We start from the raw sequence: 12,292 nt of genomic DNA, 5'->3' as shown, positions 1-12,292 counted from the left end.
TAGGGGATATACTAAAGTGGGCTGGGATGGGTTGATATAGTGACTTTGAGATACTCGGACTATTATATTATGGTATTGTTACAGTACATGCATATAGCATATAGTATCGTATAGAGAGTATGTACATGTGCATAGGGTAGTAGTATGTGTAGAGTATATTAGAGTATATTAGTTGTAGGCATAATGTAGCGTTACTAATCTATACTAATATCTAATATACCTTGTATGTTTTGACACAGTATCTCCAATATTAGATCGGAAAAAAGGGAAGAAAAGGGAAAAGAGGGAAAAGAAAAATGTGATTAATCAAAACTCCATCCATCGCCCTTACACCCTTACACCCTTACACCCTTACCTATACCCATCACCCATCGCTGCGCCCAATTACGCGATATGTATAGCGCCAACCTACTAACCAACAATCTGGGAAAATAAGAGACAAAAGGGACAGAAGAGACAAATCAAGGGAAATGATCTTCTACTTCGTACTGTCGTCTTCTAGATTAGGCAGTCAGTGTCAGACCAAGCCCGTCGGCTTTTCCCAATAATCTAACTAATCTGCTAATCTACCTAATCTACTACTCTACTACTCCTACTATAGTTACTTATAGCTCGTATAAATATATATAAATGTGTCTTAGTATGTGTCTTAGTTACTGGCTGATCTCGGTTTCATTTTCGTCACCACCATCACCCTGAAAAAGGACAATCTGCCCTTTCGCTTCTGAAATATTGAAAAAAAAGTATAATTAAAGTACTATATTGTACTGTACAGTACGTTACGTTACGGTATACGGTACTCTAACTAATCCCCGTAATCAAATCAGCTTGTACTGCACTATACTTACTCACACCACTCTGATAACATTAACAATTAGAGTACCCTTAACACATCAAATCTTCCGTGTACTCGAATAGAAACACATAATTTACATCCTGTTTTCAAATTACTAATTACCACCCGACCCCCCTGCCCTTTAACCTCTATAATCAAAGCACCTTCCTTTATTCCAGCAGCGATATCCATAATATCCATAAACTAACTCATATACCACCATATACTAATCCCATAAACTAATCACCACACCCATCCCCCCTATCACCACCCTCCACGATCCCCATCTCAGCTGGACAGGACATGACAAGACGAGACACGCATCTTCCCTACCCGCAAAACCCGCGACCGCAACCACCATTACGCTACTGGAGATTCCCGTATATAGTATCAAGCCAAAAAAAAAACTAGCCCGCCATCACGTGCGAACCAATAAAATTGCTCCATCGCCTAAATCCGCAGAAATAGCAGAATGCAGTAACTTCCCCATTGCGGTTAAGGGCGGTTATGTGACAGGTGTGAAACATCTCCAACACCACAACACGCGAGTTACGATGGTGTACAGACAGTACAATAATAACTCTAGTACTCCGTATACATAGTATATAGTAAGTACATACCATGCCATGCCATGCCATGCCAGAGACACAGGAAACGGAAACAGTCGCATATATGCGCACCCAATGGGAACTTATTCATGGCTTTCTATTCAGCTCAAGTAAAATCATGGCTAACAAAAAACATAACTGCAGGTATCTTGCGCTAGACCAACGCCCTTCCACACTCCACCCCCCCCAAGAAATCCCCATCGTATAGCCTTGTTTCAAATCCATGCTGCATGCATATCGTACAATGTGCCTGTTATACAGCATTTGAACACACACGCCCGAGAAACCCACCCCCTCACAGTATCAACACATCCTCGAAACCACCCCCTCATCACCGTAGCACCACTGCCAAAAAAACACGCACAGCAGTTACCCACCACCACCACCACCTCACCCCGTAACCCTCCTAACCCACAACCCACTCGGTTCATAAACCGCCCTCTCATCCGCCTTCTTCAGCGCCCTATGCAACTTCAACCCCACCTCATGCTCCTCCCTCCTCACCCCCGCCAAATCCCCCCTCAACACCTCCACCCTCCTCTTCTCCTCCTCCCTCCTCGCCATCTCCGCTATCCTCGCCTCACTGCTCATCCCCCTCCCCAATCCCGTCATCTCCCCCGGCATCAGCTCCGTCATCCGCCGAATCGAAGAATCGATGTTACTCCTCTGCCTCGCGAGGTCATCGAGCTGCGCCTGCAGCAACGCGACTTTATCGAGCGCTGCGCCCTCTTCAGGGGACTTGGGGAGAGCTTTGGAGAGTGACGCGCGGTGAGACATGCTGATGAATTTTGGCTCTCCCGAGGGAGGGTGGCGGAGCGCACCGGTGGTGCGGTCGAATGTGTAGTTTGGTGCGCCGACGGGGCGGCGGCGGTTGAGGATGGGGGAGTGCGCGGGGACGGAGCTGGTGTATTGGTAGGGCTCTGGGAGGGGGGGGACGGAGTCGGTGCTGGGGCGGGGAGAGGAGGTGTTGGTGGTGGTTGTTGAGGGGGCGTAGGTGGTGACGCTGAAGCGGGAGACTTCTTGTGGTCTGCTGGAGGGGTTGCTGATCGAGACGTCTTTGAGGGCTTCGTGGAAGTTGCGCTCGATGGTGGAGACGGATGGTGGTAGAGTAGATTTATCGGGCGTAGCTGGAGCCGCAATAGGTCGGCGCGCGTGCACTCGTTGTGATGGGAGGGAGTTTAAGGGCGAGGGGGGTTCGTCGTGTGGTGGTGGTTCTGGAACTTCCGAGGTGGTGTTCAGGAAGTACTGCGGGCCACCGTGCGCGGTTGGTGATACAACGGGAGTCTCATTAGAAGGGGACGTGACTCTCGAACCAGCCAGTGATGGGTTGGAAGGCACGCGCTTGCTGCTCTTTCTGGGGATTTGCAAGGGCGGCGCGGATGGGTTATCTTCAGGCGCCGGAACGATCGCCATCCTCCCACTAGACCCCTTCCACTCAGGCTTGGGTCCGTTTGACTTATTCCCATCCTTCAGCTTCCGCACTCGGTCGCTAAACGATGTCTGCACCTTGGGAGCTGACTGCGCTGCATTATATGAATCTTCTAGGTTCGTAACTACCGGCGTGAACTGTCCCGGTTGCACGGACGGTGGCCGTCCTTGATCGTTAGGCTCCCCCGAGTAATCATCCCATCGCGTCCCACTTGTCTTTCTCAGCCCAGCAGCAGCAGCCGCTTGCTCCTCTCTCCGCGCAAGGTGGCCCGCTGTGGTCGCCTGTGCCTGGTTCCGCCGCTTCTCGCGTCGCGCAACTGGGATGCTGCTTTTGACCGGGTGCGCTGATAGCGCGGCTGGGACGTCACTTGGGTGTGTGTTATAGGATCGGGAGACCATTTCACTTCGAGGGATATCTGGTGAACTGGGCGGGGATATCTCTACTTGCTCCTCGTAGCTCGAGACTTGTTCTTGGAATGTCGCGGGGGCTGGATATTGTGGGGAGTGCTGGGAGTATACGGATGACTCTGGTCGGTATTTGCCTCCTTGTCGCTGTTCAGACTCACTGCGATCTTGTTAGTGTTGGCATGTTGAGGTCATCGCAGGTGTTTACTTACTTTGGCAGAGCTGGCAGGCCTCGCCCGTAGTTACCATCCTGGGGCGAGAGAAAAGAATCCTGAGGTCCTTCTAGGGCGCCTCCATTGCTCCCAGGCGAGATAGGTTGATTTTGATGCTTCGCAGACTTGCCCTGCTGCATTCGTTTCCACATTGTGGTTTGCGACAATGTGATAGAGGTCGATGGCATTCGATCAGCCAAGTGATAGCGGCGGTCTCTTAAGCAACGAGATAAGTAAGTTAGATCAAGGTCAGAGGGTAGGTGGTATCCGAGGGCGTGCACGACGACAAAGAATGCATGGGCGTAGAGCAAAGAACAGGCAATGACACCTCGTCCAGTTGTAGTTATGGCCTTGCCGTTACGCCTGCCACTCTCAGACGAAATGAAGGCCTTCAGACCTTAACCCCTCCTCTCAGTGATCTGTTAGCACCTGTAATCTTCTTTAGAAATGATCCGCACGAAGGCCGAAGGACTGGAAACCCCTTGTCTAGGGGGGGAACGTGGTGTACTTGAAACAGAACTGTGCCGCTTTGGTGGTGGCTGTTATGGGTCGTCAGGGGTCAGTTACTATGATTCGTTTCACGACTAGATGTTCATCTATCACAAGCGCTGTGAATGATCTCGCGGTGGACAGTAACCAGCAAACTTAATGATTCTGTGAGCAACTTAAACATTGCTCGGCCCGTACTTACAACTTGCGCCTGTAGTACCTTGATCGATTTGATGTGTTATCTTGACTCCAAACCCCACCCTTCGTCGATCTGTTACTCTACCCTGAGGGTCTCGTCTGGAATGTAACCGCTCTTGGCTTAGAACAGGCCCACTCTGGACGAGGCTACGACTCAAATGACAGCAGCCTCGCTCCAGATATGAACTGAGACGATCTCACATGTGCCAACACATATTACAACAGTTCAACAGACGTTATCATATTATTTATAGCAATTATGTAGAGCATCCCGTATATTTGTGTCTCTTTTACAATCCCATAATTACCCTGCCTTGGATCAGCTTCGACTGCGCCATGGTTCTGTTCGAACCAGTTCCCATCTATCTACCAACTGGTCTATTAAGGAACGGATGCTTCAGCGCCTCTGCCGGCGTGCATCTCTTCTCGGGATTTAGTGCCAGGCATTTATCCAATAAGTCGATGAACAGGTTCAACTCCTTCATTTCATCGTCTGGTAATCCCTTGGCACCCGTCGCAAGTCTCGTTCTCAGGTCCCTGGTGGGCTTCGCGAGGGGAAGCGTCTTAACTGTGTCCCTCCCGCTCAGCTTGTCCTGCTCAACGCTCAAAAAGTTTGTCTGCTCGTCGAAATGCATGTGAGCAAACTGAGCTTTCCTCAGCATCTTCGTCGTGAACTTGCCACGGCATTCCATGATAGAGCGTAGCATCTGATTATTAGATCGGCCAACAAAGAGGATTTTGCCGGTATACAGTTCGTACAATGTGCAGCCAACAGACCATATGTCGATGGCAAAGTCGTACGGCATTCCTAAAATAATCTCAGGGGCACGGTAGAAGCGTGACACAAGGTAAGGTGTGATTTCGTTGTCTGAGGCATCCGAGGCAGATCCCAAATCGCAAATTTTGAGCATGCTCCGGTTTTCAGTAACGAGAATATTATCGGGTTTCAGATCGGCGTGAAGGATATTGCATTTGCGCATGAGTGTCAGCCCAAGAAACATCTGCTGGGCATAGACGCGCACAGCACGGATGTTGATACCCACATCCCGGCCAAACTTCTTTAACACCTCGCGTAAGTTTATGCTGAGGTGCTCAAAAACCATACAGAGATGGCCCTTGTGCTCGAAATGACGTTCCAATCGAATCATGTGCTTTTTATCGTCAACATCTGCGCTCATCAACTTCTGAAGGATTTCGATCTCCTTCATGCCTGCCTTTCTCATGGTCTCGTTTGCGCGGATCATCTTGACCGCCACCAGCCTCTTCGTTGTGATATCGGTAGCTCTCACAACACCAGAAAACATACCCTTTCCAAGATTGGCCTGGACGTGGTACCTTCCATCGAGGAGCTCACCCAATATCACCTTGTAGTATCCTTCGGCGTCATCCCAGTTATCCAGCATCCCAACATTCAAAACCTTTGCTTCCGGTATTGGGACGGCGACGGCCGAGTCTCCAGTTTTACGTGTGGTCTCAGCTGCTGTCTCTGGCTCCTCAGCAAACATATCATCGTCGTCGTCGTCCGCAAACATGTCAAAGTCGTCCTTTGATTTTTTGGGCTTTTCTTCCACCTCGGATGCTGGAAGTAAAACCTCCTGCTCGGTTGTGGGCTTTGTCTCGTCGTACGCAGATGACGGAACGTCTCCAGTGTGGCGTATATCGTCCCGGAATCTGTCCTCCTTCATATCCATTGTTGGGTCGTAGTCCGCGGCAGAGGGGCCATCCTCCGGATTAGCTCTTCTGGCATCATTGGCTAGCTCTTGGTCATTCAGGGCCGCGAATGCGCTTGGATCCTGGATTTCTTTGGGTGTTGAAGGAGTGCCAACGTCTGGAGAAGCATTCCTTGTAGTTTGATCATCGCCGTCCTGTTCACTCTGGCTGCGCGTTTCTGGCGTTGCTCGGTCTCCTATCTGTAAAGCCTGCACCATTAAAGGCGTAGCTGTGGCCGAACCCTTATACTTCGCTTTAATCGCCTCACGGCGTTTCCGTCGCTGTTCAATCAATGCTGCTTCATCAAGAGGCTCTGTGTCAGATGGTGGTTCTTCCGCAGGGGGGTGGGATCTATCGAAGCGTTAGCTATTTATTCAAACAGTCAAGAATATTCCACGAACTAACCTTTCAATATCACGTTCGCCCTTATAGCTATCACCACGCTTCTGTGAGTATCCTTGAACAAATTTAGCCTCTCCATTTGAAAGGTCAGTTGGCATCCGCCCATCGGCCCTTTTGCTCACTGACTGGTCTCTTGAACCCTGGCGTTGATGATTTCCATATCCATTCATCCTTGGCCTGTCAGGCAAATCGCTCTTACTACCGCTGTAGTTGTCACGCTGTGGTTTCGTATTATAACTGCCTCGAGATTCGGCTTCGCGAGAGGCTCTATAAGGAGAACGGCTGCGTGTTCGAGTACGCGAGCGCCTGTCGCGGTTCCGGTCGCCATCGTCGTATCGAAGACCAGCTGGGGTGGCGCCTTCCCTATCCAGATCTTCGTAGGGCTGTTGGCTACGCCGTTGAGTCGGGCGGTCTTCGTATTGACCCTTGAATCGTCGAGAGTCTCTGTGATTGCGAGAGTAGTGGTCGTCATCTCGATTTCGCTTTGAACCCCTTGGTGATAAGCGTCTCTCTGATGAGCGCCGCAGGGCGGAAACGACGCTATCTTCGATCGACAAAGACGGAGAAGGCGAGTATCTAGATCGTGTTCTGTGTTGACGGTCAACTGAAGTGTCTTTCATCTGCGGCGACGTAGTTGCCTTGTCTAATCCTGGGTCTCTTATCTCCCCCTCGTCCGAACTAGATGAAGCCATCGTCGCGGATGACCTTTGCTGGGGCCGATATAACCCACTCCCTTTGATGCCAGAACGTGTTAGTAAAGGATCAGAAGGTGAATCTCTGTGTGAGAATGAGCCCAACCGGGTATATATCTTCTCGTACTCCGTTTTCAGCGCATTGCCCAAGTATTTGGAATCCGCGTCTTCCTTTGAAGCCTTTGTTTGCACGTATTTGATGCGTTGTTCGAAGTGTTAGTCGAGGTCACTTCCAAGATTTCGAGTCTAGAAACAACAAGGCTTGCCTTACTGATTGCGCTAGCGGCGCTAGTGACATTCGGCAATGCGCGTTGGAAAACGCCGTCTCCAGTTGCCCCTCCTCCAGTTTATCTGAAGCAAACCTTATCTGCATCTACATTCCGATTCTTCAACGTACAAACTCAACTCATCTACCTAAACTAATACTTATTCAAGTATAATCATCAGTATGGGTGGCGTAGACAGAGCAGGTATGTTATGACGGAAATATCTTCTGGTGCAAACATGTTCTAACCTTTTGCAGGTGGCAAGGCGAAGCCTCTCAAGGCACCAAAGAAGGCGCCAAAGGCCGAGTTGGATGACGAGGACAAAGCTTTCCAAGAGAAGCAGCGCGCTGGTATGTTATGCGCGCATTCTTAGACGTTCTTATGCTAATATTTTGCAGATGCGAAAGCCAAGGCTGAGCTCGCCGCGAAGGCAAAGGGAAGCAAGGGACCCCTCAACACTGGCGCACAAGGAATCAAGAAGAGCGGAAAGAAGTGAACAACTTAGATGGTGGTTTGGATAAATTAAGGACATGCTACGAGCAGACGGTCGATGAGCGCAGCATGGAGCAAGGGCGTTTCTCTGGTCATCAATATACAATCATAAATCAGTCTCCCGTGGCTGGAAGGCTACGGGTGCATGTCAAATTTTGAACTTTTACCTGCATTATCGCTTGACAGCGTCGTTAAAAAAAAGCATACGACCTTCCTGGCGTTGTTCCTGATTCTCTGGTCCGCTTCATTCCTCCTCGCCGGCAGCAACAAGCTTCCCCACAACCAGATACTTCTCGTTGAACCTCTCCTCCCACCCCTTCAGTGCGTCCTTCTGCTCGTCATTGAGATCACTCAACGTATCCAACGGCCCATCCAAGTCACTCGTCAGCATATCCTCGTCGAAGCTGCCATGAGCCAGTCCTCGGCTGGCATCTCGTCCAGCGAAGTTTTCGTATGGTCCGCCTGGCCCGTAGAACTGGCGGCCAGAGGTAACATCGAAGACACGGCCTCGTACTGAGAGATATACTGGCGCGCCGTCTGCCCCGTTATTTGGTAGTAAAGTGCGTGGGGTGAAGGTTTGGAAGACGACGGCGGGAGGCTGCTTCGGAAGGACGGTTGGTGTCTTAGGACGTAGTTGGTAGTAGATAATAAGGACGAAGAGTGAGAGCAGGATGGCATTGATGGGCGTGAATAATGTCGCTCTTTGTTAGACTAGAGTTAGCTAGGGTGCGAGGTTCTGAGAGATGCCAACAAACACTTCAGCCTTTGGCAACGACCTTGCGGCCTCTAAAGAACAATTAGCAGACGATCGGCTTCGCGGATGTTTAGTATATACCTTTAGCCACTCTGTTATCGACGTAATCCATCTTGATGTCAAATATTCTAACGAGAGCTTGATAGTTTGAGGTGAATGATGTTCAGATCGCGGGGGGTTGAAGCCAGAGAAGCATAGTCGTACTTCACTTGCCGGGCTTTCCTTCCGTCATACAAAATGTACGGATAACCACCCGCCCTCAGCTTGATTGCCAATTCATTTTATGTATCAAGCACGTGATGTCGCATCTTGCTGCATAACTTTCATCCTTGGTTGTCTCTATATGGGACCTTTTACTGTACAATATCTTACCTATTAATCATTCCAATTATATCACATCTGTGTTTAAAGCATATCTATCCTAGGTCTGAGCACAGTTGCTGGTTTTCTTGTAAGTATATGACGAGCGATACCTTGGTGTTTTATGTATTGTAGGGGGGTTGTCATATCGGTGTTTTACCAAGCCACTGCCGAGCGTACAGTAGTGCGTGGACCTCGTCCAGATAGCCTCAGTCGCAGGGACTTACATTATTGATACCATATCATTGCCAGACACCAGCATCGAGGTCTCATTGAAACGTCAATATCTAATGGATTCGAATGTGATGGATATCCTTTCCTAGACCTATCAACCTAAGCATCCACATCGACTACTGGACTATCATCAGCCGGAGCCGCATGCGCCCCCCCTCGAGGCACCATGCCCGACGAGAAGCCCTACAAATACGAGAACCTCCCTATACCTACATATGACGAAGCGACGTCCTCTCGGTCCCCTACACCTGCAACGTCGCGGCCGAACGAAGCAAGCAATAATGAAGAGCGTCAAGGGCTTCTGGGCGACGAAGCCCGGCTCCCTGTACCAACACGACGCATAGGTTACCGCCCGCCTCCCACGGAGGATGACGAATCTCGGCGAGACAGCTTGGACTCTCTCGAATTCCTTGGATCAGATGAAGGAAGAGATTCAATGGCGGCGGAGGATGCAGAGATGCGGCGAGAAATGGACGAGATGGAGATAGAGGAGCCCCCAGCAGAACAATCCCGCTGGGGAAAGCGCATATCCAGTATCTCCCAGTCATTACACTTTCCGTTTAAGTTTCGGCTGCCGAAGTGGAAGTTCAAGATGCCGGAAATGGACGCTTCGATCTTCATACTACTGGCCCGGATGTTTGCGCTCCTTGTAGTAGTAGGGCTGGCCTACCTACTCTTTATGAGCGACTTTTTCTCGAATGCGTCACGTCGCATGGGGGGTCAAATGTTTGACCCAGGTCGTGTGAGGGAGTGGCTACAAGAGCAGATTGATTCGGAGAAGATAAGAGACAACCTCGAACATCTCACAGCTTACGACCATCTTGCTGGAACACAAGGTGACTTTGCGCTAAGCAACTGGATTCAGCAGCAGTTCCTCAATGCTGGGCTAGAAAACGTAGTAAGAGACAGATACGATGTATATCTAAACTACCCAAAGGCTGGCGGGCGTGCAGTGGAGATTTTGAACGCGGATGGCTCGGTCAAGTGGAAGGCAAAGCTCGAAGAGGATAATGTGTACCCAGAAGAAAGGAGGCAGCAAGCCCTGGCTTTCCATGGCCATTCAAAGTCAGGACACGTAAAGGGCCCGTTAATATATGCCAATTTTGGGTCAAGGGAGGATTTCAAGCGATTGAAGGACAGCGGGATCGACACAAAGGGCGCGATTGCATTGGTGAAATATTACGGGTCTCAAGGTGACAGGTCCTTGAAGGTTAAGGCTGCGGAACAAGCGGGTTTTGCGGGATGCATCATCTACAGCGATCCTGCCGAAGATGGGTTTGTCAAGGGGAAGGCCTGGCCCGATGGGAGGTTCATGCCGGCCGATGGTGTTCAGAGGGGTTCAGTCAGCTTGATGAGCTGGGTAATTGGAGATGTTCTGACACCTGGTTGGGCAAGTGTTAAGGGTGCAAAGCGTTTGCCAGTAGCAGACAACCCCGGCCTTAACAAGATCCCCAGCATTCCTCTAGCTTGGCGTGATGCCCAAATCCTCCTGCAATCTTTGAAGGGCCACGGGCAAGCCGTACCTCCAGAATGGAAGGGTGGCGTGCCAGATGTCGAATGGTGGACTGGAGACCTGTCGTCGCCAGTGGTTCACCTCAAGAATGAACAGGATGAGGTTGAGCAACAGCCAATCTGGAACGTCATCGGGCGAATTCAAGGAGTTGAGCAAAGCGAGAAGTCAATTATCATTGGTAACCATCGCGATGCATGGGCATATGGTGCCGCTGATCCAGGATCTGGGACAGCTATACTTATCGAAATGGCCCGAATTTTCGGAGAGCTTAAACGCCATGGGTGGCGGCCTCTACGAACCATTGAATTCGCCAGCTGGGATGGAGAGGAGTACAACCTTATTGGCTCTACTGAATACGTCGAAAACAATATCGACAAGCTACGGGCGAATGGAGTTGCCTATATAAACGTCGATGTAGCAGTCAGCGGACAGGACTTCCAAGCCTCTGCTTCTCCTGCGTTTGAAGAGGTTATCCGTGTTGTCATGGACCGAATCAATAACCCTGTGCGAAACGGCAGTACGTTACTGCAGCTCTGGGAGGAGTCTAAAAGCAAACTCGAGGGCCTCGGCGCTGGGAGTGATTACGTAGCATTCCAAGACATCGCAGGTGTATCGTCTATTGACATTGGATTTTCCGGCGAGCGGTTCCCATACCACTCTGTATACGACAACTTTGAGTGGATGGAAAAGTTTGGCGACCCTGGTTTCCTATACCATCATATGCTATGCCAAGTCTGGAGTTTACTTGTTCTAGAAATGGCGGATAACCCAATTCTTCCATTGAGTATGCCTTCCTACGCCACTGCTATTGGGAAGTATGTTGAGGATCTCAATCAATGGGCCGGATCCAAGGGGGCGAACCAAGCCGGTAAACCGAAGTGGGACATCGAACCGCTTCGTGCCGCTGCCCTTAAATTCAAAGGGGATGCAGAACGATACAGGTCTTGGGAGACGTACTGGAGGAATTTTATAAACAACAATGGAGGCTATGAGCAAATGGATGTAAGCATCATTCGACAAAGCTACAACAACCGCGCTTCAGATTTCGAGACTCTCCTTCTGGACTTAGAGGTTGGAGGTGGAGTAAGTCTTAACCCTATCAATCCCCTCCTATTTAGACCCTGCCTAACACATGTGACTTAGGTTCCCGGCCGTGAACAATTCAAACACGTCCTGTTTGCTCCTCAAGCCTGGTCTGGGTACGACGAGTCATTTTTCCCTGCCATCCGCGACGCTATTGAGGCCGGCGATTGGAAAGCTGCCGAGAAAGCTGTCGGAACAGCAGCCAAGCTTCTCACGATAGCCAGCGAGCAATTGGTTGAGGGAGACCTGTGATGACTGGGAGGCTTTATATTTTGTATTTGTTTGTCATTTAGCGGGATCTTGTGACTTTCCCGCAGTCATTGCACCTGTATAGTTTCTTTGGGTAGCAGCAGGCGTTGCATAGGTGGCGTTAGCATATCTTGTTCTTTATAGGGATGCCAGGAAGGTTTCATTGTGTTCATTGTTCGATAGTTACATAGAGAGAAGCTTGACGCTGCGTGGGTGGATATGGCTGATTAGAGCCTACGCCCTTGAAAGAATGAATATATTACCTTGGCATCCCTTGTCGCAATTGTTTCTTATAGCCTTCAGTAATTGAGAAATTCTGTTTCAATTACAATTGCTGTAATCGCTACCGTCATGCACAGTGT

The 12,292-nt window shown here is 50.0% G+C and overlaps 5 protein-coding genes across 5 annotated transcripts; 2 read left to right on the top strand and 3 right to left on the bottom strand.

Moving 5' to 3' along the window:
- Window positions 1-1,547: 1,547 nt before the first annotated feature.
- VE01_00287 (uncharacterized protein) lies at window positions 1,548-4,391 on the bottom strand. Its single transcript, XM_018269819.2, has 2 exons — window positions 3,489-4,391; window positions 1,548-3,436 (listed from the first exon to the last, which is right to left on the bottom strand). The coding sequence occupies exons 1-2, from the start codon at window positions 3,674-3,676 to the stop codon at window positions 1,834-1,836; spliced, it is 1,791 nt and encodes a 596-aa protein (XP_018135339.2). The 5' UTR covers window positions 3,677-4,391; the 3' UTR covers window positions 1,548-1,833.
- Window positions 4,392-4,444: 53 nt separating this feature from the next.
- Window positions 4,445-7,353, bottom strand: PRP4 (U4/U6 small nuclear ribonucleoprotein prp4). The gene is made up of 2 exons (XM_018269818.2): window positions 6,291-7,353; window positions 4,445-6,236 (listed from the first exon to the last, which is right to left on the bottom strand). The coding sequence occupies exons 1-2, from the start codon at window positions 6,977-6,979 to the stop codon at window positions 4,538-4,540; spliced, it is 2,388 nt and encodes a 795-aa protein (XP_018135340.1). The 5' UTR covers window positions 6,980-7,353; the 3' UTR covers window positions 4,445-4,537.
- Window positions 7,354-7,427: 74 nt separating this feature from the next.
- TMA7 (Translation machinery-associated protein 7) lies at window positions 7,428-7,741 on the top strand (the record flags this gene model as incomplete). The annotated part of the gene is made up of 3 exons (XM_018269817.1): window positions 7,428-7,449; window positions 7,503-7,595; window positions 7,644-7,741. 3 exons carry the CDS (start codon window positions 7,428-7,430, stop codon window positions 7,739-7,741), a joined length of 213 nt encoding a protein of 70 aa, XP_018135341.1.
- Window positions 7,742-7,880: 139 nt separating this feature from the next.
- VE01_00284 (uncharacterized protein) lies at window positions 7,881-8,730 on the bottom strand. Its single transcript, XM_018269816.2, has 3 exons — window positions 8,573-8,730; window positions 8,493-8,523; window positions 7,881-8,438 (listed from the first exon to the last, which is right to left on the bottom strand). The coding sequence occupies exons 1-3, from the start codon at window positions 8,601-8,603 to the stop codon at window positions 7,982-7,984; spliced, it is 519 nt and encodes a 172-aa protein (XP_018135342.1). The 5' UTR covers window positions 8,604-8,730; the 3' UTR covers window positions 7,881-7,981.
- Window positions 8,731-9,051: 321 nt separating this feature from the next.
- VE01_00283 (uncharacterized protein) lies at window positions 9,052-12,228 on the top strand. Its single transcript, XM_018269815.2, has 2 exons — window positions 9,052-11,681; window positions 11,742-12,228. The coding sequence occupies exons 1-2, from the start codon at window positions 9,252-9,254 to the stop codon at window positions 11,931-11,933; spliced, it is 2,622 nt and encodes an 873-aa protein (XP_018135343.1). The 5' UTR covers window positions 9,052-9,251; the 3' UTR covers window positions 11,934-12,228.
- The last annotated feature ends 64 nt before the right edge of the window (window positions 12,229-12,292 follow it).

The sequence above is a fragment of the Pseudogymnoascus verrucosus genome (genome assembly GCF_001662655.1).
Source record: "Pseudogymnoascus verrucosus strain UAMH 10579 unplaced genomic scaffold scaffold_1, whole genome shotgun sequence".
Lineage (NCBI taxonomy): Eukaryota > Fungi > Ascomycota > Leotiomycetes > Thelebolales > Thelebolaceae > Pseudogymnoascus > Pseudogymnoascus verrucosus.
Note: the sequence above shows the minus strand (reverse complement) of the source record. Positions and strands in the feature narration are given on the sequence as shown.